The 27,494-nt window shown below is 42.6% G+C and overlaps 3 protein-coding genes across 3 annotated transcripts; 1 reads left to right on the top strand and 2 right to left on the bottom strand.

Moving 5' to 3' along the window:
- Window positions 1-335: 335 nt before the first annotated feature.
- LOC137608578 (cytochrome c oxidase subunit 5B, mitochondrial-like) lies at window positions 336-2,238 on the bottom strand. Its single transcript, XM_068335065.1, has 4 exons — window positions 2,103-2,238; window positions 1,085-1,155; window positions 891-990; window positions 336-717 (listed from the first exon to the last, which is right to left on the bottom strand). The coding sequence occupies exons 1-4, from the start codon at window positions 2,197-2,199 to the stop codon at window positions 605-607; spliced, it is 381 nt and encodes a 126-aa protein (XP_068191166.1). The 5' UTR covers window positions 2,200-2,238; the 3' UTR covers window positions 336-604.
- Window positions 2,239-3,109: 871 nt separating this feature from the next.
- LOC137608450 (drebrin-like protein B) lies at window positions 3,110-11,716 on the bottom strand. Its single transcript, XM_068334837.1, has 23 exons — window positions 11,506-11,716; window positions 11,357-11,412; window positions 10,036-10,148; window positions 9,780-9,854; window positions 9,207-9,350; window positions 8,963-9,040; window positions 8,726-8,871; window positions 8,589-8,643; window positions 8,156-8,215; window positions 7,963-8,040; window positions 7,727-7,878; window positions 7,594-7,648; window positions 6,647-6,706; window positions 6,063-6,140; window positions 5,826-5,977; window positions 5,693-5,747; window positions 4,856-4,921; window positions 4,622-4,733; window positions 4,393-4,533; window positions 4,206-4,274; window positions 4,037-4,125; window positions 3,525-3,582; window positions 3,110-3,384 (listed from the first exon to the last, which is right to left on the bottom strand). Exons 1-23 carry the CDS (start codon window positions 11,586-11,588, stop codon window positions 3,248-3,250), a joined length of 2,112 nt encoding a protein of 703 aa, XP_068190938.1. The 5' UTR covers window positions 11,589-11,716; the 3' UTR covers window positions 3,110-3,247.
- A 5,017-nt stretch (window positions 11,717-16,733) lies between these two features.
- Window positions 16,734-27,277, top strand: LOC137608673 (transcription factor 7-like 1-B). Its single transcript, XM_068335198.1, has 12 exons — window positions 16,734-17,589; window positions 17,670-17,739; window positions 19,102-19,238; window positions 22,847-22,924; window positions 23,156-23,273; window positions 23,351-23,432; window positions 24,440-24,514; window positions 24,692-24,817; window positions 24,895-25,057; window positions 25,649-25,756; window positions 25,864-25,912; window positions 26,499-27,277. The coding sequence occupies exons 1-12, from the start codon at window positions 17,419-17,421 to the stop codon at window positions 27,017-27,019; spliced, it is 1,698 nt and encodes a 565-aa protein (XP_068191299.1). The 5' UTR covers window positions 16,734-17,418; the 3' UTR covers window positions 27,020-27,277.
- Window positions 27,278-27,494: the final 217 nt, after the last annotated feature.

Here is a 27,494-nt window from a genome sequence, read left to right as displayed (position 1 = left end):
CATCAAACTGAACCTTAAGTTGTGCTGATTTGGTGTTTTCTTGACTCAGATTTAGATTCAAAAACTGTTTCAGCGGTTTTGAGGAAAAGATTGATTCGTTCTGAATATTTAGAGTAGCCAGAGTCTATTGAGTCATTGTCCTTTCCCTCAACCGTATATTGAAGGAATATGATGGATAATGTGGATGAACAGAGTCCTCTTAATGACACTTCGGTAGGTAGCATGTCATTTTTAACGTAGCCCTCTCATGTTAGCAGTAAAATAACAATCTCACTTTAACAAGAAACACAATATTGCCTCTAAAGTGTCTCAACAATGAAAGACAATCAGATGAATAGGAGGTCAGAGACTTTATTGGTTAAGTAAAAGGATTCAGAATGCCATCGTTATCATCAGTACATGTGTGTCTATGTAAACTGAATGTTGAAACAGTTGTGTCCTAAACCTCAGGTGATCCCTCTGAAACAATAAAGACTGAAGAGGTCAGCAGGTGTGTCAGGTCTGGACCAGGAAGCAGACAGAACCAAAAAAGTCTGACATCATCTAAATTAAAGGAATATTTTGAAGAGAGGATAAAGCTGAAACTAACATCTATATGGGGCAGTTAGTGGGGCATCTCATGGGGCACCAGTTTATAGTGGGAACCACAGGAGGGGCAGCGATGGGCTTCACCTTCTTGGAGCCAGAACCAAACCACGGTTGTGTTGTCTTCTTCACCTGTGGAGATGGACGGGTTTGGTGTGTTTAAATCCCCATCAGCGAGTGCACGTGCTACCGTTAGCTGCAGATGTGCTAATGCTAGCTGCAGACATCTAACTTTATTACAGATATTACGGCAAGAGCAAGTCATCGCTCCAAAGATGAGTCCTCTGATCAACCGAATCACTTACACACACATCCCACGATCCTCTTGTTTGTGATGGAGGGAACCAGATGGGGGTCGTCCTTAGTGCCAGCGTACTCCTTAGGCTTCATCATGTTATAGGGGTCCTGCAGGAGAGCGAAGGGTTAATGACGTGCTGTGGAGTCCAGCAGTGTTTCAGTGAGTAACATTTATCCACCGTTTTAATATAAACGTTCCTACCGTTCCCTCCTTCATGGCAGTCATGATGACCTTCTCCAGTCCTGTGGCTTGTTCCTCATCAGTGGGAATCCCTAATTAGGAACAAATGGATGTGAATAACCTCATCATATCATATCATAAACTTTGCCTCAATTATTCAGGATTATTTATTTTGGAAATAATGAACATTATTTGTTCATTAGCTGATCAAGACTTAGCGGTCTTCTATGTCATATTTGATGTTTTATAAAGCTCCAAACATTTTCAATGGGTGACAAGTTGACGCTGAAGGTCGGCTAGTTCAGCATTTGGACTCTTCTACTATGCAGTGATGCAGTTTTCATACAGGTAGAATGTAAAGCATCATCTGTTTGGCAGTACTAAACCCTGAATAAACCCTGTATAACAATAAACCCTGTATGTGGTTCGAATCTTATCTGTTTCTAACACAGTGCAGCCTCTCTGTGTCGTGAACCCCTCTAAATCTCTACCTCAGATCATCTTTTTTTTTTTAAACATTTCACAACTTTACTTCTAAAACATATTGCTGCAACATTTAACATGTTATTTTTGTGCTATTATAATGAACATTTTAATAAATATAATGAACTCATTTAAAAAGTAAAATAAAAAATAAATGTTGGATGTAAATATTTCAATATTAAATTTAAAAATGTGATCATTCATGATACGTTTTTTACTTAAAACTGTATATAAAATTTTTCTGGGATGTTTGCTTGATGACAAATTTAACACATTTATACATTTAACAAAAGTAAACTTGAATTGATCCAGGGCCAATGTACTTTTTATTTTACCTATAATCATTTACTTAAATCTACTGAAATAAATGTCTTCTTGCCCAAACAAACAGGTTCGGATTAAAACTGAAATACTTTTGGTTCAATGTGAACAGAGGGTTGTGATCATTGGTTCGAGGCTCAGACGCCTTGACGTGACTCTGACCTTCCTGTCATCTAGATTTAATCGGTTCTCCAGTCCTTCAGGGTTTAAGTGTCGGTTCCGGTTCGGTTCTCACCTCCAGCCGCCATCCCGCGGCTCAGAACCGGAACCCGAGCCGTCCGGTAGGTCATAGCGGTTCGCACCGCGGAGCGGAGTAGTAACCTTGCAGCCATTTCCCCGTCTTTTACTGTTTACGCGGAAGTCGCTGATCTATGACGTCACGGCAGAGCTAGTCACCTGCGTTTGACGTATCCCCTTTATTTCTCTCGTATCATTTTACTGGAAATGTATTTGTTTTTATTTTTTACAACCTGCTTCAAAGCGGTGATGTATTGTAATTGTCAGTGTTCGTGTGTTCGTCCATCCGTCAGTGTGAGAAAGACCGTAGATCAAATCTAGTGCTTTGATCTACATATGCACTAGCTTTGATCTATGGTCACAGCTTTGACCTACCCTAAAAGTAGATCAGGCGGGATGTTGCAGTCTCTGACTGCCTCGTTAAACTTGAGATCAATTATAATATTTCAGCACATAGAAGAGATTTAAAAATATAATATCTATATTTAAATACAAAAAAATTACATGATTTTTTTCCACTCAGTACAATTTCTGAAAGAAAAGAGAATAAAATAGACATTAGCTTAAAATGAGCATAGTCAGCACTCATTTGAAGCTCATTTGAAGACTCACAAAATTGTTATTTATGATAACTTTCATTCATTTATTCATTCATTCATTTACTGCACCTGTCTAGGCTCAGAGAGGCTGAAGTGGATCCCAGCTGACGCTGGGCAAGAAATAGAATAAAAAAGTTTCCATCCAGTCCACTGAACTATTTATGGTGAAAAAAAATTTATAAGCATGAAGAATCTTACTTTGTCTGTCTAAGTCCCTCAACGACATCATTTAATATTGAGATTAAAATAAAATGTACATATTTGACAAAGGAAACTCTCTTGTTTAGACGTGTATGAGCACATTGATGTCAAAATCAGCAGTAAATGATAACATTATCTTTACAGAATGAGATTTGCTATTAGTCGTAGATATAATAATTTGAGATATGAAGCCAATTTGTGTTCAGAGAGGACAACTTTTATTTTAATTTTCACAGAAGTTTGTTCATCTAATTAACTAATGCAACAGAAGAAACATTCATAAAAATCCAGTTACTGTCAAATGATCCCTGTTATTGTTTTGAAAATGAAACATGAGGGGAAGCTAGAGAAGCTCCACGTAATTGGCAGGAAACATCCCGAAATTTCCGTCAGGACCGTAACCTTTCCACCAGCCCTCATCCACCATCTCCACCCTGGTGATGATGTCATCAGGGTCAAAGGTAATCTCAGTGTCATCAGCTGTGGGAGAGAGTTGATGGTAAAGCAAACAATATACAGTACGTGTGTGTGTGTGTGTGTGTGTGTGTGTGTGTGTGTGTGTGTGTGTGTGTGTGTGTGTGTGTGTGTGTGTGTATTTGTGAGAGAGAGGGAGCACATACCAGCCTGGTAGTCGTACAGAGCTCTGACACAGATGTTGGACTCCGTGTTGTTTTCAGCCTAAAGGTAAAGGTGAAAACTGTTATGTTATATGAACACATTCAAACTGCTTTCTGATTTCCAAAAGAAGAAAAGAACTCATTCATGTACATCTCAGAAACACCTGACATCACAAACTGAATCGTGAAAAACATTTCTGCTGTAGCAAATCAGAATGAAGAAAGAGAAGGAGGATACATGAGTATCCATCGGCAGACCTTCAAGCCTTTCTGCAAAGATGCTTTGATTAAAAAAAAAAAGCCTCAACGCTGCAGTTTCGTTGCTAAACTGTCCACTATATTGATCAACAGGTCTTCACCTGCATGCTGCTGAACATCTCCTGTTTGTAGATAAACAAACTGAAACTGGTGGATGGATGCTTGGCAGCCTGAGGCTTGGTTGATGTCTCGTAGGTGGAGAGACATAAAAAGAGATTTAAAAACATGGAGATGTTTTCTGGAGACAGTGGACTCACTGAGTTGTTGAGGCTTTCATAGATCGCCTCCTGGTTTGTCCCAGCTGGTGTGATATCCTCGTAGATGTCCTCCTGAGCTGGATTTCCCACTGCAGATGGATAAATCAGCATCATAAAAGGGAAAATTGGGGAGTATTCTGACTCTTTACTGTGAGACGAGGTATCAAACCTGGATTATCTCCATTTGCGTAATCATCGAACTCGTCCGACCATTCCTCCTCCTCGTTGTAAACAAGATCTGTGACAAAACCGGAGACATCAGTTCTGAGGGATTCAACATTTATACTGATGTGAAAGAATTGGAATCAGTTGGCTGACATTATCATCACTGATGGGGAAACTTAGATATATGTGACCTGCAGCTGGAACAGGTGACGATGACAGCACAGGGGAGGTGGGTGAGGTCGGAGACAGGGGAGTCGTGGAGAAACCTGAGGGGTACAGAGGCCCCCCCCTCCCAGAGGATGTCTGAGACACAAATGGACTCTGCAGCCTCCCTGAAGGTGAGAACAGGAAGGAGACAACTGATAAAGCAACTGCCTGTCCCGGTAGAACTGTTGTTTACTTTGTCAATAAGTTGTTTACCAGGTTGAGACGCAGCTGGAGACACACCGCCGTTAGCCTCAGAGCTCTGCTCCCACTTTTTGAATATGTCTCTGGGATTCGTTGATCTCTGAGCAATGAGCGATTTGGCTTCCTGTCGAGGAGTTCAGACAATTAATATGTCATCTGCATAAAATCAGAGATTATGAGAGATAGATTTCAAGAAACAAAAACCAGGAAACACACACACCAACACATAAAGCCGATCAAACTCACATTAGCCTTCTTCACCGATGGAACAAAACTGATTCCTGCCAACTTGTTTGTGTTTTCCTGCAGGTTCTAAAACAAGAAGGTGACGTTAATTGTTTTGTTCCCACAGTTACACCTTGGGTCTCATTCTGTGGTGTATTGAATCTGATTAAATCTGAAAGATTGTAGGACGTCTTCAAGAGGAAGAAGCTCAAGGCTGACTTCTGGGAACAAGGATGTGAAGAAATGTCACTTGATATGAGTCTGACACGACAGAAGAAAGAATTTGCAAAGAATTTGCAACAAAATTTGCATTAGTCTGCAGCAACTGCAGACTGATCCTCTCCTATTGTTTAAAGCCACTCAAGATCTGGTAAACTGGGCGACACAGTGGTGGAGCAGGTGGCGCTGTCACTGGGATAGGCTCCTGCAACCCCTGTGACTTGCAAAAGCGGAAGAAGCGGTTCGTGAAATGAATGAATGAATGTCTGAGCTGCTCGTCTCTCTGCATTGCTGCTCTGAACCGTTAAGTTTATATTCTTATTCCTGGAAGTCAGCTATGCATCACTGCTCTGTAGTAACAGCACAGAAATTCAGCGAGGCAGTTGTGACACTCTGATGACAACATTCATGTGTGACCTGATCAGGTGAATTGATTTGCAGCTAGCAGCCATTAGCAGCTAGCAGCAGCTTACAGATGGAAGCATCTGCAGGATCCTTATGTTAACATAGATCCTTAGCCCGACAACCTGCCTGATGTTCCAGGAGAAAATGTTGCTGCTACTGATAGAAACCACAGATAAATAAGATCCAAATGTTTATTAAACCAAAATTAACCTTTAACAAAATCTCCACTCTCACCTGTTGCTGCTCCTGCCTTGCTCTTTCCTCTTCTTCTCTCTGCCTCTGATAAACCCTGGCACAAACACACAAACCACCCATCAGCGTTGATTCTCCTATGACATGCATTGTCATTGCCTTGAGTTAGACTCACCTCTCCCGTTCGATCTGCTGAGCTCTCTCCTTCTCCCTCCTCTCCCTGTCACTCGCCTGCCTCTCATCCAGCTCCCTCCTCTGCCTCTCCATCCTCTCTCTCTCCTGCTGCATTCGTCTGGCCTCCTCCTGTCGGCGAATCTTTTCATCTCTCTGTGGAGTGAAAAGATTCGCCACAGAGGGATGAATTTCAAATAAAACTACAAATATTCAGATACCAGAAAATATGAAGAGAAACCTCAGCCTGGCTCCAGAAGTCTTCCTTGTTGGTCTGTTGGATTTCCGCCATGGCGTTGATTTTCTGATACACAGAACCCTGTTTAATCAACATATGATGAAGATTCTATGGTTTAAATGTTATATTTTTAAGAATTACAAGACACATTAATAGAACACCTGTCTGGATCTGTGCAGAAGACCAAGTAAAACTCCTTCATGTCTCCCTCTTGCTTGGTAATAGACATTATGCTCAGTTTAGCAATAATAAATTAGATAAATTATATTAAAAAGGGGCTCAAAACCTGTGCATTGAAAATGTATAAAATTACAAACATTTGTAAATAATCTGAATCCAATTATTTTTCCCCTTCCAAGATTGTTCCTAGTTGCCATTTGGTGCAACTTCGTTTATCTCTTTTCAAAAAGTTTGACAAAAAATGGTTTGATGGAAGAATCGATCAGCAGATTGATCTTGAATGAAGACATCCATTCGTAGAATCCCTCTACAACAACAGTTAACAAGCTAATATAAATAAAACTACATTACTGTATTACTGTTATTGTGACTGTTATTTTTCATGGTTGTATGACGCGTCTCCTCACCACAGATCCTATAGGCATGTCTCCAGACCCCATGGGAGCATCCTTAGTCACACAAGCTCCCTGTTCTCACACACACACACACACACACACACACACACACACACACACACACACACACACACACACACACACACACACACACACACACACACACACACACACACACACACACAAACACACACATCAGAACACAACAGTGATGTCATAGCGCATCATTGGTGCTGTGGATGGAAAGCTGACATCATCAATTTGATGATCTCTGACTTTTCATGCAGCACTGTCAACATTTTAACAATTTACTGTGTCAGTAAAAACAATCAAAAACAGAATCAAACATTCTGCAGCATCCAGCCATGATCGTGTTTGACATCAGGTCACTACTAGCACGGGGGGCGGGGCTGGGACAGGGGGGTCGGTTTAGTGTGGGTGTGTGTTTACACACACAACATCGCTGGGTGCAGCATTGTCTTCACAGAGTTAAATAATCATTATCGTTATCAATAAGTTGTTTGTGTGAGCAGCCAACACAGTTCACAGCAGGACGGAGGGTCTGTGTGTCCAACACACAGGAAGTGTGACTGATGCAGCTCCTCCAATCAGAAGTCAGGAATGCTACCGGTGCATCCTGTATTACTTTTCCATTGCTTGAACTTGAAGTCAAAATTTTTTCACTTATGATGGGGTGTGCAAAACGTTGAGGCCTACCCCTGCCCCGAGCTAATGCCAACCTAAAACATGATCCATGAGTGACCTGATCAGGAGAATTGATAAGCAGCTAGCAGCCTTTAGCAGCTAGCAGCAGCTAACAGATGGAAGCACCTGCAGATCCTCAGCCCGACAACCTGCCTGATGTTCCAGGAGAAAATGTTGCTGCTACTGATAGAAACCACAGATAAATAAGACACAAGGTTCATTAAACCCAAATTAACCAAAATCTCCACTCTCACCTGTTGCCGCTCCTGCCTTGCTCTTTCCTCTTCCTCTCTCTGCCTCTGATAAACTCTGTCACAAACACACAAACCACTGGTCAGCGCTGATTCCTCGACGACTTGCATCTTCATCATCATACCTTTGACTCACCTCTCCCGTTCGATCTGCTGAGCTCTCTCCTTCTCCCTCCTCTCCCTGTCACTCGCCTGCCTCTCATCCAGCTCCCTCCTCTGCCTCTCCATCCTCTCTCTCTCCTGCTGCATTCGTCTGGCCTCCTCCTGTCGGCGAATCTTTTCATCCCTCTGAAGAACAGAGTTGTGGAGTTTTTGAATATCAAATAAAACTACAAATGTTCAGATACCAGAAAATATGAAATGAAAACAAACCTCAGCCTGGCTCCAGAAGTCTTCCTTGTTGGTCTGTTGGATTTCCGCCATGGCGTTGATTTTCTGATACACAGAACCCTGTTTAATCAACATATGATGGAGATGGGAATCAAAGACAGATATTTTAGTTTCCGGTGTGCTACATGTGGCCTTGTGTCATATTTAAATTAAGTTGCGTGACCTATCTCCTCACCACAGATCCAATGGGCATGTCTCCGGACTCTGTCCGAGCGTCTGCTGTCACATAAGCTCCCTGTTCACACACACAGACACACACACACACACACACACACACACACACACACACACACACACACACACACACACACACACACACACACACACACACACACACACACACACACACACACACACACACACATCAGAACACAACAGTGATGTCAGAGTTGATCAGTGATGCTGTGGATGGAAAGCTGACATCATAATCATGATCTCTGATTTTTCATGCAGCAAGATCATCCAGTTAACACTTAAATGTGTCAGTAAAAACATTCAAAAACAGGATCAGACATGGGTTGATCAGGACACACGTGTGACCGTCTAATGACCTGATCAGGATATTGAAAAACTGCTTATTAAGCTTTAATACAAATCTCCACACTCACCCGTTGCTGCTGCTGCCTCTCTCTTTCCTCTTCTTCTCTTTGCCTCTGATAAACTCTGATAACACAAATACACAAAACCAGCCATCAGCGTTGATTCTTTGACGACATTCATCGTCATCGTAGTACTTTTGACTCACCTCTCCCTTTCAATCTGCTGAGCCCTCTCCTTCTCTCTCCTCTCCTTCTCCATCCTCTCATCCAACTCTCTCCTCTGCTTCTCCAGCAACTCTCTCTCCTGCTGCACTCGTCTGGCCTCCTCCTGTCGTCTGACTTTTTCATCCCTCTGGAAGAACAGAGTCATGGTGTTTTTAAATATAAAATCAAACTAGATACTAGCACAGAAATACCAGAAACATGAAATGTAAAAAACAAACCTCAGCTTGGCTCCAGAAGTCGTCCTTGTTGGTTTGTTGGATTTCATGCACAGCGTTGACTTTCTGATACACAGAACCCTGTTTTATTAGAGAACATGTGATGGATAAATAGAGATTTTAGTTTATGTTGTGCTACATGTGACTCTCTGTCTTCTAGAAACATATTGAAATACCTCAGCTTTTGTATTTATCACTACAAATTTTGAAACTTTATTTTTCATTGTCGCCTGGTGCGTCTTCTCACCACAGGTCCCGTGGGCATGTCAATGTACGATTGTGTCTGTTTGTGAAACGTAAATGTGGCTCCAGACGCTTTGGACACTTTGTTCAGGATGTCTTCTGGTTCCACATCATCTTCCGTCCGAGCATTGATGGTCACATGAGCTCCCTGCATCAGGTGACACATCAGGTGACACATCAGGTGACAAATCAGGTGACATCAGAGCGTGTTGAACCCCAAACTGGAATACCTCTGCCAGTGCTACCGCTATTATAGCATCAGGTTGCTAATGCTGTTAGCATGCAAACATACTCAATATGGTGAATCTCAATCTTAATGTTAACATTATCATAGATCTATATTTGCATTACTGTTAATTAGTTAAATTTGGAGTGATAAGATTTTTAGTAATAAAACGTTTTGTTTATTTTAAATCACATCCGACCACAGACCCGACAGCAGCAACATGATTTAAGCTCTTAGCCTCAAGCACAGGTCAAGTGTATCATATATTAACTATTTATTAAGAATCTGACATTATTCTAACAAACATCTGTGTCGCCTCTCAGCAGACTTCAGCGTTTTGCTGACACTCACCCTCAGGAAGTTCGCCATAGAGGTCACATGGTTCGCACATACGCCTTTCCGAAAGTCCTTCACACCTTCACCTGTCTGTCACAGACACACACACACACACACACACACACACACACACACACACACACACACACACACACACACACACACACACACACACACACACGTGAGACACTCCAACAATCTGTTTGTGTGTGTGTGTGTGTGTGTGTGTGTGTGTGTGTGTGTTGTGTTGTGTTGTGAGTGTTTGTCTCACCCAGTTGATCAGGACATATTTGGGCAGCCCTGAGTTGGGGTCCTGGACCCGACAGAAAGCGTACATGACCTTCCCGCTGTTGAGCTCTTCCACCATCTCCTCCAGGCCCCCATCTACACACACACACACACACACACACACACACACACACACACACACACACACACACACACACACACACACACACACACACACACACACACACACACACACACACACACACACACACACACACACACGTTATCTTGTCTATACGAAGGATAGTCTGGTTCATATAGACATATTTAATCACATTTATTACTTCAACTATATTTTTAGGCAAGCAATACATTATAGTCAGTCTGTACATTTTGTGATATTTTATACTTCTACTCGACTAGTTTTCAAATAAAATATTTCAATAAAATACTTCGTTGTTTTTTTGCAGGATGCTGACAGTGTTTGCAAACTTTTACTGCTTTTACTCCAACATTAAAGGACTTTCTGTAAAATATTAGTGACCAAAAAAAAGGTGTCATTCCAACAAATCTGTTCCTTGAAGATGTTTCGCTTCTCATCCAGGAGGCTTCTTCAGTTCTAGTGCTGGTTGGTGTTGTCTCAGCTTTTAACCCTGAGGTTAAACACCAACCAGCACTAGAACTGAAGAAGCCTCTTGGATTGATTCCATGACCTGGATGAATGAGAACCTACACAGACTTCATTACAACCTAAAAGAGAGCAACAACAACTTATCCAATTAAACTTCACCGGTTTCACTGACTTGTGTAAATGTTTGCTTGTTCTGAATTTTCATATCCTTTCTTAGGAGCTCTTGTTTGGACCAATCCATAGATGTTTGTGACTGAATATGAAATATGTGACACCCACAATCTTCAGACCATAATATTGTACCAATGACCCAACAGTGCACGCCTGTGACCTGATTTTATCTCAATTAAATTTAAGGGAACCAGCAGAACCACATCTGCTACCATCCAGACATCTTTTTCAGGGACGTCTGACTAACTCCAGACAATGAAACCACGTTCTGCCACTTTACAATAGCTTCAGTCAAAGGTTCCAGGTACTAGCCTGGCCCGACTCAGCCCAGACCTGACCCCCAATATCAAAAGAACAGAGGACTTCACCTACTAACGTCACTTCATTGTGGTATAACACAATGTTAACATCAAAACATAACAACTTAAAACAAATGTGATGACAGCAGGACTTTCAGTCTGAGTTTAGTTTTAGTTTTGTGAGACAAGAGCAGGGAAAGGAGTAAAAAAAACAAGAGAATAATTTAAAAAAGGAGTGAAGCAATCATGGGGTGATATCATACCTCCTTTCTGTGCCAGACGAATATCATTACTGTTCCCTTCGTATGTAAACAGCGCCCTGAAATCACATAAAGGTGTAGAAACCCCAGGATTGTTGGAGACTCCATGAACCAGTGGCTTGTTTCTATCCAATCAGTTAAAGACAGCTCACCAGTTCGTCTCCGAACGTCCATCCACCACCTCTTTGTAAGCAGCCATGAGTGCCACACCATTTTTACTCAAATTCACAGCCATGTTCCTCTGGGTGTCGTCATCCACGGTTCAAACGGGCCCTAACCGGAGCTGAAGCAGCCTTCAAGTGACACGGAGCTGATATTGGTTCCTGGCGCTACAGGAGAAAGTCCCAGACTGACAGAATGAATCTGGTCTACTGGGTTTCCAGAGCAGATGAGTCAAACCAGTTGGGGAAGAAGAGGAGAACCTGATGAGCCACATTCTTATACTAGTTGTGTCACCTCTCGCTCACACTCATTCATTTACTAGTAAGACTTTAATGTGTGTGAAGGGGGAAATATATGTATATATGCATTAGTCCTGGGTGTGTTCTCATCTACAGGACCCTGTGAGGGTGCGGGATATGTGTGTGTGTGTGTGTGTGTGTGTGTGTGTGTGTGTGTGTGTGTGTGTGTGTGTGTGTGTGTGTGTGTGTGTGTGTGTGTGTGTGTAACCTGGATGACAAAAAACAGGGCGTGATTTATTTGTGTGCACAGACGGAGTAACACAGCAAATTCAACATCACAGATGTACAGTATATGTCCACATTCATGCCCGGCACTAGTTTAGTTAAAATTCAGAAAGTTAGCATTTTTATTAATAGTTTGAAGAAATAATTGGCCTATTTTCATATTTTTGAAGCTGGAATAATCAAATGTTTTAACTATATAATTGACCACTTAGTCATCAAAGTTATAGACAGTTAAGCCCAAAATTATACATACTTACAAACTTAATGTAATAAAAGCCTGGGAATATTTTTTTCCATAACAATGCCTCTCGTCTGTCATTAACAATCAAGCATTGCTCGTTGAATAAAAGTAAATTTACATAAAATTTCCCGGGGGAATGAATATTTTTCTGGTCTGCTAGTAATTACATAATTAATGGTTCATTTAATTGTTGGTATGCGGTAAATACCGAGTTGGAACTACGTCTGTCAATAATCAGTCGTTCTCTTTCCTGCTCATACACGATGCCTACATTACCCAGAGTGCAACAGGACTGCTGAAAGTTGAGAAGAAGAGGCTACACCATGCTAGTAGCAGCTAATGTAGCCTCACGTTTTTAGCTTCAGGCTTCAACTGACGCGGACTCAGTTGACATTTCTAAAGATATTCTCTAAGACTTCAATTCATACTGGAGATACGCTTTTGCACTTATTGATATAATCTTTTTCTAATATATATAAAAACTCAACGCACTTCCCCCCACTCACCTGTATTGCAAAAACTGCAGGTACATTTTTCACCACGAGATGGCGGCTCAACACAGTTTATTGGTTTCCTTCCGCGTTGTACAGATGAGATGGATGCAGACTGCCTGGGACTACTTTCAGCTGCGGACTAGACGCTCGAAATAATGACGGACACAGTGCGTCGTTTACCGACACACAGGTACAGTTTTTTTCAATCATTATTGTTTTTGTCAAAATATCTGTAGCAGAAAGGTTTTAATGTGATATACGTTTGTTTAAGTTATTCTAGTATATGGATTAAGATTGTTTATCCAGTTTATGTGCCTACCGTTCATTATTGATGGTTATTTTTAGATAAAATTAGTGAGAATTGGTAAAAAGCACATTAAGAGTTTTTTTTTTACCACTAAAAAGTTTAAGTTTCAGAACTTTGAGGACTTGAGACAATAAGCTTTTATGTGACTTTAAAAAAACCCATTTGGTCCCAGTTTAGGTTGGTGTCATCCATTTGAGTTCCTTTCATACTGCTGGTGAAAAATTCAATAGATCAATATATAACAGAGAAAACAACAAATACAGAAATCCAACAAAACTGAGAATTTGTGTGCAGAACATTTTTCCAACAAGACTAGAAGTTGTGCTTCTATTACTAAGACCAGAGGTTGATGAATGAGGTTTGGCTCTGACAAATCGGATCAATAAAAAGCTGCGATGTGACTCTTATTTGATACAATGAACCCTGAAACGCCCCGGTGTTTGACTAACTGTGTGACGGAGGAACTGATAGTAGCAGGAGCAGGGATCACCCAGTGGAATAGTGCCTGCAGTGATTACTCTGATAAGGTGTTTATCTGAGACTCAAAGCGGTCCCACCCAGCCTGATGCCAACACCTTTCAGATATTTCACTGATTCAACTATAAAGTCATCAATAATGACGTGTGATAATCGCTGGCTGCACCCTTCCAGCCACGTGTTTGGAGTGTAATGCATCAGCACACCTGTGTTTCCCTTCACACGACCGGCGACAACGTTTTGGTCCTGAAAGCATCACAGGTCAACGTCTATCAATATCCATCTGTCACCGAGCAACATGAGCTGCTTCTGGACCAGCGTTCTGGGTCACTCTTAACTCCGTGTCTAATTCCGTTTTTGTTTTTTTTTTGCTAGTGACACATAATGTAGGTGCAAAGTACGGCACAACACACACACAGGTTGTATTTAGTTTCTTAATTCATCTCTAGGTTTAGTGATGCACATCGATCACAGATAACAGCTGACAACCTTTGGAGTGTGTTGTTTTATAAAATGGAAATGTATAAAGCACAACGTTGAGAAATGAATTGAATTTTCATGTAAAGACTCTAGAGGTGTTTTAAAGAATACTCATAAATTCTGATGTTTGGTTTTACAGAAAATAAACCCTATTTATCACAAAAAATGGCTTTTTAAAAAATTTTCATTTGCTTTATTAAATCAGAATGTAGAAATATTCTGGTTTTTTTTTTCATTATCCTCAGAGAAGACTGTATAAATAACGTAGCATCCATCATTCCACCCGACATTCAACCGACGGAACAACAGGAAAAACATTTCTAGCCGGCAGGACTTTATGTACAGGATTTTAGTTCAGGTCCAAAGTTTAAGACCACAAGTTACATAAATGCTGTTTTTTAGTTAATGTATGAATGAATCGTGTTTTTACAGATAACAGATATTCAGCAATAATTGAATAAATTAGAGTAAATGTGACAGTAACACACTCTGAACGTGATGATCCTGGTTTCCGGTGGTGTTGACATTAATTTAATCACATGGTGTTGTCTTTCTCTCCCTCACACACACACACCCACACACACACACACACACACACACACACACACACACACACACCCCTCAGTGTGTGAGGCCTGGCCGATGATCCTGTTAGTAAATGAATGGGTGATTGATGGACTGAAGCTCAAGAGCAAATTACCCCCTGAAGCTAAGCCCCCCCCCCTGTTCTTATCCTCTTAAACTACCCCCACCCTCACCTCCACCCCGCCTCTGTCTCCTGGCTTATCTGCTCTGGCTGTCACAGCAACCATTAACCATCTCCTTCACACCTCTGCTCCTCTTCAGCTGCAGTCGGAGCTGATAGGGGAGCATCTGAACCAACACTTTTCCATGATCCAAGTCACGTCAGGAGAGTAAAGCACTGTTCAAACATGTTTTTCATTTGTGATTGGTCAGAAGTTCACAGGTGACAACGTCTGTTTCTAGTGCTTCAACCATCAGTCACTTTTATTTACCGTCTGTCGCCTAAAATCACAAGTCAAAACTCGCCCCAAACACCTTGTCCTGAAAGTCTTGAAGGAATAGTTCACCCTTTTCACAACTTGTTAAATCTTAAATTGGCCTCACAGATTTCTTCTTACACAAAGATCACATGTAATGAAGACTTTTCTCAGCAACAGGGTTAGCAGTTAGAAGCTGGTAGCAGTTATCAGCAAAAAAAAGCTTTCTTCAACCTTTTTTTTTCTTTTCAACCCATTTGATTTCTTGACGTGACATCCGAACATGAATCTCAACCCTTGACATCAAAGTCTGGATCTTTCTTCAAAAGATGCTCAAACCTTCACGAAACCTTCTCACAGAACATTATCGAGACATCAGAATGAATTTAAACGTAGAGACACATCGTTTCTAGAAACATCTGGCCCATTGGATGCTCCACTCTCCATTACTTTCTCCGTCTGTCTGCTTGATGGACTGGGTCACATGTTCATCCTTCCGCTTGTATCGTCTCTTGAGTTTCCTCCATTGAACACACAAAGCACACACTGGGCTTCCTTGGAAACAAAAGAGGGATTTCCTCCCCACAGACGGGACCTCAAACCTCTCACACCCATGCAAACACTGGTGGTGGAGGGTCAGCTCCACGTCCTGGGGCAGATTTGGAGGTTACGTCTGAACAGAGGTATGCAGTGACACCCCTCTTTCCCCCCCAGCTCCCTGCATAGCTTTGGGGGAGAGGATCTTCAGGCTGGCTGTAAGCCAAACACTGAACCCTCTCCATAATCCCCTCCTGCTGATACACACAGCTGCTGGTGTGTGTGGTGCTGGTTTACAATGGCTGTCTCCACGTCTCACCACAATTCATGATTCCCCTCCAGCAGACCGGTCACATCATAATCTGTCCAACAGGATTGAAGAGGAATATCAGTGACATATGGATTTTAAGGCTCCATCACGAACTTGGGAAGTTTACACCAGTCAACACATCCTGGTTTTAGCATGCTCGTAATGGTGGAAATGAAACTGGAGATTTGGGCGTATTCTTGACTCCAGATGGAGTAAATTTCTCTCTCACTCGGTTTTTGGAGTGCAGAGAACATTTCTAAGAAAGAAATCTCAATTGTCCAAATATTTACAATTGACAGGTAAAGATCAGTCATCAAATTGTCAGAATCTTCCAACAATATTCGACATTGCAGGGAATTCAAATGATCCAGAATGAACCTTCTAGTGACCACAAAGTGACTTGTCTCCACATTTTTTTCTTTTATATGTGATTTCACTGTAATGTTCTTTTTTGTCCAACGCTATTTCTTTATAGCTTTTAAAATTCAACCCATGATCCTACACAAATCAACACACAGACAGAAAATGTCCCAATGCAATGTGACATAGAACAGTTTCACTTTAAATCTCAGATACCTGGACATCTATGACATCACAACCAGTTTGGAGCCGATCAGATTCCACTATGAAATCTGACGCCTCCAGGTCACAGACACCCACTCCACCCGTGTACACAACATAAAAAAGTCTTCTTTGTCTGCAGGGTTTGAACCATATTTTCCTTCCTCGGGTCAAGAGGTCAGGAAAAGTGTTGGAACTGCTCCTTTAAGGTCTAAAAGTGACCTTTTTGTCCACTTAAACTCCTCCTACCTCCTTTCTCTGCAAACAAACGGGATCAACCTGTTGTGTCCGATCTGGAATCAGCTCAGCTCGGTGCGGCTGCGCAGTGAATGGGAAGGCGCGCGCCTCCTAAGCTGATCCAGGGCCTGTTGGAATCGCCAATCCTCCTACGGACACTCTTTTCCTTCCAGAATTGCCAACTAGTCCGACTGTTTCCCACCGCAAACGACCGGAATCAGATGGGGGGAAAAAAACGGATTAAACAGATTTTCACCTACTTATGGGATGTATTAACCATCTACATCTGATGGTGCAGGAATTAAATCAAAAAGGAGATCTACTTTTTCCTCTTGAACAACACAGACGGGGACGTAAACTTTTCACTTGCATATTTTTAACGGAAACCGTGCTGAGTCGGTTCTGACTGCTTTTTGTAAACCGATTTTATGTCAACGTATTGTTGTTTTGTTGAGTTTATTTCTTGTAAGAAATAAACCGAAGGAGGATTTGTTTATCAGGAATTTAGAAACTGACACGTCCGTGAACGTCACAGCCAGCTAGCTAGTTTTAAGCTAGTTTTAGCAGGGAAAAAAACCTCCCTAAACATTAAGCTAACAGTGTTTGTGAGGTGATTAGCAGGCAGATAATGTTTGCCTGATATATTCTGACGTTTTGCAGTTTTGTAAACTGTTTATAACAAACAGTGGGTTTGCTGGTTGATTCATGCTAGCTGCTGCGGCTAACGTGCTAACATGCCGCAGCTAAACGGGGGAGACGACTTGGGCGCAAACGACGAACTGATTGCGTTTAAGGACGAGGGCGAACGGGAGGAGAAGCGGAACGTGTCCTCCGAGCGGGACCTGGACGATGTCAAGTCCTCCCTGGTCAACGAGTCCGAGACGAACAGCAGCTCGGACTCAGAGGCAAGTGGACCGGTTACCGAGCTGGAGGCTGCGGGTAGAGCTGAGTCTGTATTTACGCGTGATTTGTGGTTTGTGTGCAGGCGGACAGACGATCGAAGCCCGATCCAGATGTGGAGAGCAGGACCAGACGCTGCCGGCTGGTTGAGGAAGGTAAGAACATGTTTACAGCTGAAAGGAAAGTTATTCATCCCGCTTCATGCATCAGGATGGTTGGCAAAGTAAATTAGGTCATTGCAATGTGTTACAGTGTTTTTCTTCATCAAATGTAGCCCGAAAATGTCATTCTACTGATAGATTTAGTGTTTAAATGATCCAAACCTTACTGACAAGACCCTTTGCTCCTGCAAACATGAATATCCAGACTAGCTTTCCTGAAGAATCTTATCCCATTCCTCCTTTTGTTTTACTTGCCGAAAATGCTTTATTTAAATCCCACTCAGTATTTTACGAGATTACAGTCAGGCGATTGTTACGGCCTCCAGAAACAATCCAGGACTTTGTTGGACTATGAGACTGCTTTAGATCATTGTCATTATGGAGCATCCAGGGAAGCTACATGAGCTTAATCTTCACAGATGGAGATGCTTTCTTCTAGAGTTTCCTGATACATGATGGAATCTGTTTTATCCTCTTCATGCTGCAGCTTTCCAGTGGTTAAGAAGCGAAGCAGCCCCAGCACATCATATTCAGGGGAATGTGGAAAGATATAAACTGTTCTAGTTTAATTCCTCATAAATTTTATATATTTTGTCAATAATTCTGATATACATAGGTAGTTGAATAATTTTTTTCTTTGTTTGAGATCAAGACTCAAAATTAATGGTTACCCTGTAATTTAATATTAGTCTATTTTAGATGTTTGCCTCAAAGCTCAACAGTCTTCCCACTGTAGACATTTTATCTTGAATTAAATGTCTTATTTCCATCGGATTCATGCCACATCTTTATGTTCTTTCATTAACTTTGAGCTACAGAATAGGTGCAATACAGACTCTTCTGTTTATCACCTGTTGTTTACCGTGCTATAAGCCAGTCGTTTTCTTACACAAGCACGAGACAGACATCTGAACAAGATAATGCGCCAAGGAAGACGCTACCGTCAGTGTGAGTTTGGAACAGATATTTTGCACATCATGCACACCCCTTATGATTGAAACAATGAAAGCCACAGAATACAGGTTTTAAGTTGAGGGCTGTTGAAGTAGGAAAGCTGATGCTCGGAAGCTCAGCATCATGAATTGATATCGAGACGTGGGACACAGCAGCGGGGTTTTACTGTCTTGTTGCAGGTGCTGTTTGAAAAAAAAAAACGGTAATTAATATTTTTGAAAACCTTTCTGTGTAAATATCTCATGTTACAACACCCTGACGCCTGCGGCTTATAGTGAGGTGCACCCAATAGTCCGGAAATTACTGTATTTACACAGGTCAGACCAGTAACGACACGCAGCGGTTTTGGCATTTTGCGTGTCGTTCTAAACGTGTGACACTAGTGTTTAATTTCTTTCTCAGCCCTGAGGAGACGACAGGATGGAGGTCTCCTCCCGCCGTCGCCATATGTCGGATATCCCTTCTTCATGATCCCTGACCTGGGGAACCTCTGCAGTCCATATCTCCCCAATGGAGCTCTGGCAACAAGTAGTGGGACGGTAAGAGGCAGGGACACACACACACACACACACCTTTCCAGAGCGCCTGCAGGGAAGCGTGCGGTCTGGTTTCTCCCAGATTTGTTGCTCCTGAGGTTTCACCTGCCATGATGTTATTTATTAATGTTACATTAGTCAAAGGTGTCATTTAACTTAAAAGAGCAGAAACAATCTTTTATAAGGAAGTACAAATATTTTTGTACTATTCTGATTACTCATGAATCTGTCTTCATTTGTCAAGTTTCCTCGCTGTAAATCAGAGAATCATGGGTGGGACATGCTGTAATGACACACCCTCATGCTCTACCACACTTTTACTAACAATTTATTAACTCCTTTATGTCTCTCATATATAATAATTAATTGTGAAAATAAACTACCCACTGACCCATAATGAGTCAGTTAATAAATCCCCTGTTATCATAATTTTCCCAAACCATGTCACCGCAACCATGTAGAAACCTGTCATTCATGAGACGAACCCAAACCCAACATCAGAATGTCTTCTTTTCTCCACACACACGCACGCACGCACGCACGCACGCGCACACACACACAGACACACACAGACACACATTGTATCATTTAATCCACCAATCAGCCCAGTGATCTCCAGCACGCCTCACATTTCATGCAGCCTTCAGTTGCCTTTGCAGAGTTTGGCTGTTTGTCCTGTGAAGCTGCTCTGCTGCAGGTTTATTAGAGCCTGACGTCATGCAGATTAACTCGCTCACAGGCGCAACTTAAACCCGACTCGCCCACCACACAGCAACAGGTTCTGGCTGCTTTGCAATGTGGGGATATTGTTGTGCAAAATCGACAACTGGATATTGTTGACCCAACATTGTCCTGAACGTTTCTTTTGTTTGTGCGTGTGTGTGTGTGTGTGTGTGTGTGTGTGTGTGTGTGTGTGTGTGAGAGAGAGAGAGAGAGAGAGCTCTTGTGATGAGTAGCTTAGAGGTGGTGCAGGGTGAGACAGGTTTGGACACAATCTGCCTGCAGCAGGAATGAGCTGCTGCTTTAGCTGCCGCTACTCAGCGCTGCCCGACTTCCCCGTCCCTACAGCTTAATGGTTGCTCAGCTGGGATTATGGGAATGCTGGGTTTAATAAAGCAACACCCAGGCCACTCATATCAAGGCTGCGGCATGTGCGCTCCGATGGGCTTTACTCAAAAATGTGTGGCGAAAGACGACGTGTGGAAGCTCGTATCTCCCACCCGGATGATTTTAAAAAATCATCTTTAAGTAGAAACAATCTAAGTAATAAGGAAAAGTTGATTTGTTTAATAAAATAACGGCAAATGTCCGGTTTGATATGAATGTGACTTTTTGCTCATTGTGCTGTGATTTGCCGCTGCATGACGACACCAAACATGTCGTCATCAGCACAGAGGATTGTCCAGGAAGAAATAAAATGTTCTGAAAAAAAGTTTTAAAATTTTTAATTTTTGTCCACGTCATCAAACACATTATCATTACCAATTATTAGAAATTCTTAGTTTAATCAATGCAATATAATGTCATTTACTGTTATTATTCCTTCACAATAAAAGCCCAAATATTATGGTTGTGCCACCCTGACTAGCTGTTATTGGCTCAAATCTCCATTCCAGCATCTTCACACTCATTATCATGCATGTTGTTGTCGAGCTTCCTGTCATTCTGACTGCCTGAGGACACACTCGTGACGTTGTCCTTTGTGTGGATTTAGCTCAGGCGCTCATGCAGACGAAACAAACGGCTAAACGCCACCAACACACACACCTGCATTCCCCTCTGTTAGCGGCTCATCGTTGTAATTAGCAGAGTCTGAGTCATCCTAATACGTGTCTCTACAAGGGGATTGCTGTAGACACATACCTCACACACACACACACACACACACACACACGCATACAGTGTCACACCTGAGCTGCACTGAATGGTGTGTGGAATGAGGTCGGATGAGCTACTTTCTCTGAAAAAGGCTTCTGTTGTGTGTGTGTGTGTGGGGGGGGGGGGGTTGTTTAGTCAAAGCTGGCCTCCTTTCAGCAAACTGAACAATCCTGGAATTCCTCTGTTTACTCGACATTGTCTCCTGGGCCTTAAAATACCGAGAGGATGACCTGTCTAGAACAACCCTAAACATACACACAAACACATACACACTGAAAGCTGTTCTCACCTGGACCCATGTGTTCAACTGGCCAAGATTCTCCAGAACATTTCTTAAAATTTGGATAAAGGAGCAGATGAATTCATTTCCTTTGGCCCAGACATTCTGGAGAATCAACCCCCTAATGTGAGATGAGCTTTAATCCAACGTTCATTTCTGGATCATCGTCTTCAACAACTGAAGAAGACAGACAGGAAAACAGAAAATGTCTCCATACAGTTCATACAATGAGTTTTTATTATTAACTTTCCTTTGCATCCTCTTTAGCTGAAACTTTCTTTGTTAGCTCTGTGCTAAAGAAGTTAACCTCTAGTCTGCTGGAGATTACTTCAGTCACGTTTTCTTGCTCTCTAAGACGAATTATAGCCTAATTTTCAGGATGCTGGTATTGTCTTGTACATTTTGATTTAAAACACTTGGACATCATGATGAAAATTCACATTAAAAATGTGTATTTTAGAAGGAAACATCTTCAGACTACAGAGGATTTAACCTTCCATCATTTCAAAGGTCACATTTGTTTCAGTCTTCATTGATGTTTAGCTTCTTTATTTTATTGGATTGATAAATAATAAACTGTTGGATTTATTCTCAGATTCTTCATCTGTGGTGAACATTTTGCCTGATCCTCAGTTCTTTGTGTTGAACATGAGCTCTGTTTGAGTTTGGTAAACAGCAGTGAGCTTTAGAACGTCCCCTCTAGGCTCACGCTGATTTTATGCTTCCTTCACTAATAGACTGACTGTGCAGAGGTGTGTGTGTGTGTGTGTGCGTGTGTGTGTGTGTGTGTGTGACTGCCTTCATTCATTCTCCTGGTATTTCCAACAGCTGGATTCAGTTAGCACTCTCAGCCAGAGCTTCCTCTGGCCTCTGAATGGGGGACAGGATGAGTCATGGGGCTTCACACAGCAGCACGAGGACGAGTTTGTCTCAAACCAAACCAGAACAAACCAAATGAGTGATTCTGGAGGGTAACGCAGTGTGGTGCAGTCAGGGGTAACATCCCAGTGTGAGCTGCACCGCTAGCTTTGAATAATGCTTACATGTGAAGTGCTCCTTGCAGGTTAGACAGGAACCCAAATACATCCTACTGGTTTAGCCGGAGTCCAGTATAAATCCTACTGCATTAGCTACAGTCTACACACATCCCACTGCATTAAAAGCATCTTGTCTCCTTGGTGTCTGCAGCAGTTGTGGAACCTCTGATGCACAAACCTTAAAACTGGTAGATAACTTTAGCTTCATTACATGAATAATAAATCAGTAATGAATAAACTAACGTGGTTCTATCCGGCGGGGACAGCAGGGGGATTGGATCTGTTTGGACTACAACCTTGAACTGCCACGTCTGTTTTGGAGTTTAAAAAAAAAAGAATAATTTGGAATCTGAGTGTCTTCTGGGAGGATTTTGCTCAATTGTTCTCGATTTAGAGACGCTGCTGTCTTTCTGCAGTACCTGCCGTTCCAGTGGCCTCTGCTCGACGTCCCAGGAAGAGCTGCTGTCAGAGACTCTGCAACCCCGACTCACCTGGTGAGGGGACACACACACACACACAAACACACACACACACACACCAAGCCCATCATGTTAACACAAAAGGTGGAGTGGGTGTGTTCTTCAAACGTAACTTGACAAACTGCCTGTTCTTATGGGACTGATAAATTTTACACCTTTTGAATGATGCTGACCTCTGGTGGACAAATGACATCACTGCACCTTTTGTGACCTCCTGTACCTTTGCCCTGTGTTTTATGTGTACAGTCAAACAATGTGCAGGTGGTGCATCACCCACACATGACCCACCTCCACCCACTGCTGTCCTACAGCCCAGAGGCCTTCTCCCCCCAGAGAGCATCTCCTGGGTTCTCTCCCGATGCGGGTACTCCTGACACCCAACCTCTCACAGTCGTTTAATTTCCTACGGCATTCTGAGCTTCTCTTCTGTCTTTGGAGCAGGTATTTCGAGGAGCCCCCACACCCCCTGCTATCCCGTCTCTCCTGGTGGCGTGGCTCAGATCGCACACCCCCTAGGATGGCTGTGAGTAAAAAAAGACAAACCAGAGAGCTGAACTTCGAAGGGGGTCCAACCCCCTGATGCCCTGTCTCCATCCTTGCATCTTTTAAATTCACCAAGCTGCTTACATGCTGTGTGCGTGCGTATGTTCATGCACGCACGCATCACAAAGACTAGACACATCACGAAGACACATTGGGGGGGTTGTTTATGTCCTACTAACAAACACTAGAGTGAGAATATTGTGAGCAATACTGACTGGGTCTCTTCGACTTTTGGAGGCAACATGTTTTGAGTTATCTGTTTTTCATAGAAAATTATTATTGAAAATTATTGTTATATTGTTGAAGGCCAATGAGGTTTTGGCCCCGTCTACATGTAGCCGGGTCTCTTTGAAAATCCATCTTTTTTCTTACGGTTAGGCCTTTCATACAGACAACAGCACAAATATCCAGGATGAAAACGCTGGGTATGCGTTGTGGACGCTGCAACCGAGGCTCTTTCAGTCGGGGTGTGTCTCCCTGTGACAAAAACCGCTGTGACGTCGTGTGTGTGACCGGTCTCTACATATACCAAGAGACTGGACATCGTTAAAACCGTGTTGGCGGCAACGATTATCCAGCCGTTTTTAGTCATCTTGTTGTTTCAAGCCCAAGCGCTGCTTCTGCACATTGAGCACAGACAAAAGTCGGCTGTTTTGGGTCGCACTGCCTGCTGGTGGGAGAGCTCTGATGGAGGTCGTCCTCCAGGAGGAACGGCATGAATTTCCGCACGTCCCGGTCCTCTCTCCTGTCGTTCTCAAGAGTTGTTACGGAGTTGTTCTGCTTATAAACGTGTTGATCAACGCTCTTATGCGGCCATGTGTGGATGGAGATTTTTTCTAAAACGATGTCGTGTGAACGCAAATATTTTCCTATGCGGGTGTAAAAAAAGATATGTTTTCAAAAAAACCCGGCTACATGTGGATGGGGCCTCAGTCTCTCGGTCGTCATGTGACTGCAGGCCGTCTGAATTTTTGTCTCTGTTTGTAGGCAGGGACAGCCGATGTACCCCATTGCTGGAGGGTTCTCCCCTGCCGCCCTTGCCATGAACGCCTCCATGTCGAGGTGAGTGCCGTGATTCAAAAGCAAGTCAAGACAGAAAATATGAAATGTACAATTTTAAGCTTGTTGTAACTTTGCCAGAAAAGGACATACTTTTTTTTTTGGTAATATCTCCCACTGGAGTGTGGCGAGCATCACTGCCACCAGTGCCTGATCTGTGACTTTGTGTTTGGATTCCAGCCTAATGTCGGGAAGCTTCTCTCCACGTTTGGTGCAGACATCCCAATCATCCGTCCCCCAGCAGCCGGCCATCGCCTCTGCAACCGTGAAGCAGGAACCCGGAGGCAGCAGCAGCAGTCAGCCAGGGTAACAAAAGCGACTGAAAGATTATTCCAGTGTGTTTGCTTCTCTAGACTGAAGCAACACCTTCCTTTACTCTGCAGGAATTCAGCTGATGTCCAGAAGGAAAAAGAAGATGAGAAAAAGCCACATATCAAGAAGCCGCTGAACGCATTCATGTTGTACATGAGGGAGGAGAGGCCCAAAGTGGTGGCTCAGTGCAAAGTGAAAGAGAGCGCCACCATCAACCAAATACTGGGACAAAGGGTAAGTCTGCAACTCCCCACCGAATAGAGAAAGAGTAACCAGCTTAACAAGAAAAGTGACAAGTTAGTATTATTTTGAAAAGAATATTTTTTTAACATTTTGAGACTAAATATTTGATTCCTCCATAAAGGAATTAAAATAAGCAAATAAAATGCAAGTAAAAAGTTGAATTATCACAAAAATGTTATAATATTTAAGTTAGTTGGGCTTGTCAAAAAAGTGCAGCAACATGTCAAGATTCAGAGAATTTTTAAAAAAAGTTAGGCCAAATGTCAAGTAAATCAAATGTATTTTTAATGAGAAATATAGAATATTTTATCTGGAAATATACTGGAAGTATAAACAGTTAAATATAAATCCAAATATAAAATCCAAAATATCAAAAGTCATGAGATTTCAGTTATAAATTTACTAGAATAAAGTTAAACATTTATGAAAACGACATCAGCTGTTGTATATCTTAAATCTTCTCTCTAAACTTCCCCACAAACAGTTACTTGGGTTCAGCTAAATGCTCTGAAATATCTGCACTTTATTTGTAATAATTCAGAAACTGAGCCGTCAACTCATCGTCATGGTTTCCGTCCACAGTGGCATTCTCTCACCAAGGACGAACAAGCCAAATACTACGAACTGGCTCGTAAGGAAAGACTCGTCCACTCCAAACTTTACCCTGGCTGGTCGGCCAGAGACAACTACGTGAGTTCAGCTGCTCGCAAGCATTGAGGCGTCGCTGCTCATGAAACAGTCAACAGTGAGAGGTCTCCACCTGCTGGCGAAGGTTAAACGTGTTTGTTTTTGTGTAGGGGAAGAAGAAGAAGAGAAAGAGGATGAAGAGTGACACTCAGATCGAAGGTAAAAAAATCAGAGCCTCGTAAGGACCTGGTATTAACATCCATCCCATAATCCACATGTGCATCATTTCATACATAATGAAATTATCGAACGATGATCATATTTAGCATTATATCTCCTTGATAGTGTTTGCCTTCACTGCTGAGGTCATTTTTTCCTTCTGTGAGTTAGTTGCTAACAGCTACTAGCTGCTAGCTCTTTTTACACACAAATTGTCGTGTTCCATCCAAACGGTCCACCTGTCCTACCTTGAGCTGGCTGTGTTAAAGTTCTTCCACTATTAGCAGCCTCTCTCTTCAAAATGAGGACAGCGTGTGAGGCACAGGTGCTCCTTACCATTCTAACATGTTAGACAGGTCATGTAACACGGACGTCATGCGGCATTGCCATGTGTTACGCTTACAAAATGTGGGGTTTTCTGTCTGTTAAAGCGCTTTGAAATGTCTGTTGCCATGATTAAGTGCTTTATAAATAAAACTTCATTGACTGATTGAAAATGCCTGCATGTTGTCTGAAGTCACACGCTGGAGCAACAGATATCCCCCCCCCCAGTCCAAACTGACCAATATGTGCTTTTGTTTCCCAGTTCCTCCGGAGGGTCTCCCCTTGCAGCTGAAGAGACCTTGCATCCAGCCGGAGGAGTCGCCTCATGCTCACTTCTCCCGTTCCCACCTGATGCAGTCGCACACCACCTCTCACCTGACGCACACACACCTGTCCCAGGCCAGCCCAGCATCCTCGCTGGATTCCCCGGCCACGCCCACAACCGCTTTGGCCTCGCCGGCAGCTCCGGCGCCGACACATACTGAGCACACACACTCCTCGTCCGGCGGGCACACGTCTCCGTACGGTGAGCAGCTGCAGCCACTGTCCCTCACTACCAAACCACACCGGACGCCCCACCCCCTGAGTCGAAGTACCCCGGGACCCTTGACACCATCGTCCACCTGCGACACTCCCACCTCCTCCCCACTCATGGCTTCATCAAGGTGTTCCCCTCCTCCTCCTCCTCCTCCTTTCCTGGTCCCACCTCCTACCTCTGTTCACCAACCAGTAAGCTCCCACAGTGCCTTATCGCTTACAGTTCGAAGAACCAATCAACTGTGAGGAAAATAAAACACAACGGAACAAATACATGGCTTATTGCTTTTTGATGTTGTAAATGGTCATCTTTAACTTTTTTTTATCACATTTTGTATGATTAGTATGATAAATAATTGGTCAATATTTGACCTCATTTCTAACTTCATCAATTGTCACGTTTTTTTAAATAACTTTAATGATTAATGGGGTTTGCTTGTTTTCTCCCTGATCAGTGTGAATCTATTTTCTGGTCCTCCCTGTTAATAAACATTCACTGAGTTCTGACACAAACTCTGTGCTCGTCTTTGTCGTGAAGAAGAGCAGGTTATTCAAACATTACTCTCAGCTCAGTGGCATTTGTGCTATCAATGAGGTGCTTTGCGTCTGTATCCACATCAAACTTAAAGCCTGTTGTCTGTGTTCAAAATCACCGTCATTAGCTCCAAAGAGGAATTGTTCTGTAAGGACCAACAGTACAGTGCGCCCTCGTTCCTCACAG

This window comes from Antennarius striatus, chromosome 15 (genome assembly GCF_040054535.1).
Source record: "Antennarius striatus isolate MH-2024 chromosome 15, ASM4005453v1, whole genome shotgun sequence".
NCBI lineage: Eukaryota > Metazoa > Chordata > Actinopteri > Lophiiformes > Antennariidae > Antennarius > Antennarius striatus.
The sequence above is the reverse complement of the archived record's forward strand: the minus strand, read 5'-3'. Positions and strand labels throughout refer to the sequence as shown.

Excerpts from the sequence above, each read along its gene's own strand:
- LOC137608578 (XM_068335065.1), bottom strand. The coding sequence starts at position 2,199 with ATGGCTGCAAGGTTACTACTCCGCTCCGCGGTGCGAACCGCTATGACC. Across the intron at positions 1,156-2,102 it reads CCGCGGGATGGCGGCTGGAG|GGATTCCCACTGATGAGGAA; the intron begins GTGAGAACCGAA and ends GTTCCTAATTAG. Across the intron at positions 718-890 it reads GAGGATCGTGGGATGTGTGT|GTGAAGAAGACAACACAACC; the intron begins GTAAGTGATTCG and ends CCATCTCCACAG.
- LOC137608450 (XM_068334837.1), bottom strand. The coding sequence starts at position 11,588 with ATGGCTGTGAATTTGAGTAAAAATGGTGTGGCACTCATGGCTGCTTAC. Across the intron at positions 9,041-9,206 it reads ACATGCCCACGGGACCTGTG|GGTTCTGTGTATCAGAAAGT; the intron begins GTGAGAAGACGC and ends CTAATAAAACAG. Across the intron at positions 5,978-6,062 it reads ACTTCTGGAGCCAGGCTGAG|AGAGATGAAAAGATTCGCCG; the intron begins GTTTCTCTTCAT and ends TTCACTCCACAG.
- LOC137608673 (XM_068335198.1), top strand. The coding sequence starts at position 17,419 with ATGCCGCAGCTAAACGGGGGAGACGACTTGGGCGCAAACGACGAACTG. Across the intron at positions 17,590-17,669 it reads ACAGCAGCTCGGACTCAGAG|GCGGACAGACGATCGAAGCC; the intron begins GCAAGTGGACCG and ends GTTTGTGTGCAG. Across the intron at positions 22,925-23,155 it reads CTGCAACCCCGACTCACCTG|TCAAACAATGTGCAGGTGGT; the intron begins GTGAGGGGACAC and ends TTATGTGTACAG.